Genomic DNA, 2,250 nt, shown 5'->3' on the forward strand with positions numbered 1-2,250 from the left:
CACAACATACAAGTTCATAAGCGAGCCACAGTTTGGCTTACTTATGAACTAGCGATAAGAAACCTGAGGCTAGATGCGCGCTTCGATCAACCTCACGGCCGGATCGCTTGGTCGTCTCACCAAAGGTTAACACAGATCGGCAACGGTCACCATCCGCCGGACACCTGCAAGGAGCCCCGCAAGCGCAGGACGGCGCAGGGAACGGGAAGCCGGTTTCAGCCTCGCGCATGCGCGCGAGCGTTAGTCCCCGCCAGGCAAAACAAGCGTAGGGCAAACCGGGGCCGGAATGAGGAGATTGGAGTTACGGTGGCCTGGTTGGTTCGCACCGCGCCTGCGCGTTGCGGTGTTTGTGCATTCTGGCTGCGCGGCGGCGGCGGCGGCGGCTCCGGGGGAGGGGGGGGAAGATGGCAGCGTCCTCGTTGGAGCAGAAGCTGTCCCGCTTGGAGGCCAAGCTGAAACAGGAGAACAGGGAAGCCCGCCGGCGCATCGACCTCAACCTGGAGATCAGTCCGGCCCGGGCTCGGCCTAGTAAGGGAGGGGAAGGGAGCCGTGTCTGGCTATCGCAGGCCCAGCTTGGAAGGCGCTCGGAAACCGACGGGTTGGGGGAAGGGAGATGCCGCCAAGGGGGCGGGAGGGACGCGGCAGAGGGGAAGGAGCTGAAGCCGAGGCCTGTTTTCCTGAGCGTTGAGGAAGGAAGCTAGGAAAGGGGAAGCCCAGGAGCTGCGTCTCGAGTTGGGAAGGAAAATAAGGAAAAGAGTGGGAAGGAGGAGTTTGTAGAAAGAGATGTGTACAATGAGTGGAAGTCCCTAAAATGGCATGGAGGTTCCCTGGAGCCCTGTGTCAAAGGTGTTCACAGTTAACCCTAACTACGAGGTAAAGGTAAAAGAAGTGACTGACGGGGGTGTCTACATGGACACATCCAATTTTTTTTAGTGGGTGTTGCACAACAGATTTGCAATAAACTAGGTAAATGGGCTGGATTCATAGCACACATTCCGGTGGTTTAATGGTTGTCTAATTTATAGTTAGCGAACACGTGAATATGGGCTATGTTCACATCTGTGAAACATCAGTTGGGGCAAAGGAAGAATCTAGAGATGTGCAGATGAATGGATTATTTTAAAAAATGGACTTTGAAAGGATCACACTAATGGTCTTTTGACGTAGAGTGGAGAGGAATGAAAGCATTGGACTGAGAATGCTTTTAAAGCTCAATTGTGTGCTTAAAAATATTTAAGAGTCTCTCTGCAAGATTAGTGCCTGTGTATGTCTGAAAACAGTGAGGTCCAAGTTCCAGGCTAAATATAGGATGTTTCCTATATTCTGCTTACAGGTTTTTGACTTGGTTCTCAATAAGTCAATTAAAGCATTAGCTCTTGTACTGCATACTCACAACATTCAAATCTTGGATATTTTTTTAAAATTTTCATGTTGGTTTGGTTCTGAATTGAAATGGTGATTCATTGCATTGTGTTAACTCAGAAAATGGATGAGTTTGTTAAGCAGGATAAACATTTTGTTTGAATCCAGATAGTAATCAGATTAAGTATAATATCTAGGGATTGTTCTTTTAAGTTAAAACTAAAAGCTTGTTTCATCTACATTTAGATTTATATGTGTTTTTATTCATTGCCAATAGCTGGGCATTCTCCATTTCTTTTTGAGCATATTGTTATTTCTTTGCCTAATTCTTTGTGGACAATGCTGTTAAATATAATATCCACACACCTGCTAATGATAGAACTGACTCAGAATATTAGAAGAATTATACTCAGTTACATACTGTTCTACATCATTTTTCTTTTCAAGTGTCTCGCCAGCCAGCCCAGATGCCTATAGAAAGGCCTATAAGACCCTAAATTGCTTTTCTACTTTTTCTCATGTTGCATACATTTAAACATGTCCATCGTGTTCTATTTGTTTCTGACTTGAAAAACTTCAGATCTTATAAAATGTCCCCATATGGATTTGTTGCAAACCCCTACTCTGTTTGAAGTGGGCCAAAATGTCTTAACAATGGCAGATCATACAATGCCAGTTTCAGTTTTGAGGCTCATTTGAGGTAAACCCCGCTAAAATAATCTGTTCAGAGAGCAAAGGTGGTGAAACTGATTCATCCAAAGTAGGTAAATCAGAATCTCAGATCTTTCTTCATTAGCCATACTAGTTGAGGATCCAAGAGAAAGGAACCTTGAAACATTCTTGTATGGAAGAATACTATGTTCACACAGTTTATTGTGCAGATAATAT

General features: G+C 45.1%; 1 protein-coding gene across 1 annotated transcript in view; it reads left to right on the forward strand.

Annotated features, from left to right (window-relative positions):
• Positions 1 to 404: 404 nt before the first annotated feature.
• Positions 405 to 2,250, forward strand: part of MAP2K7 (mitogen-activated protein kinase kinase 7) — a 34,627-nt gene continuing 32,781 nt past the window's right edge. The window contains exon 1 of the mRNA XM_015820116.1: positions 405 to 528. Coding sequence (XP_015675602.1) covers positions 405 to 528 — 124 coding nt within the window. The remainder of the gene's footprint in view (positions 529 to 2,250) is intronic.

The sequence above is a fragment of the Protobothrops mucrosquamatus genome, unplaced genomic scaffold (genome assembly GCF_001527695.2).
Source record: "Protobothrops mucrosquamatus isolate PMUCROS unplaced genomic scaffold, P.Mucros_1.0 scaffold1069, whole genome shotgun sequence".
NCBI classification, from domain to species: Eukaryota; Metazoa; Chordata; class Lepidosauria; order Squamata; family Viperidae; genus Protobothrops; species Protobothrops mucrosquamatus.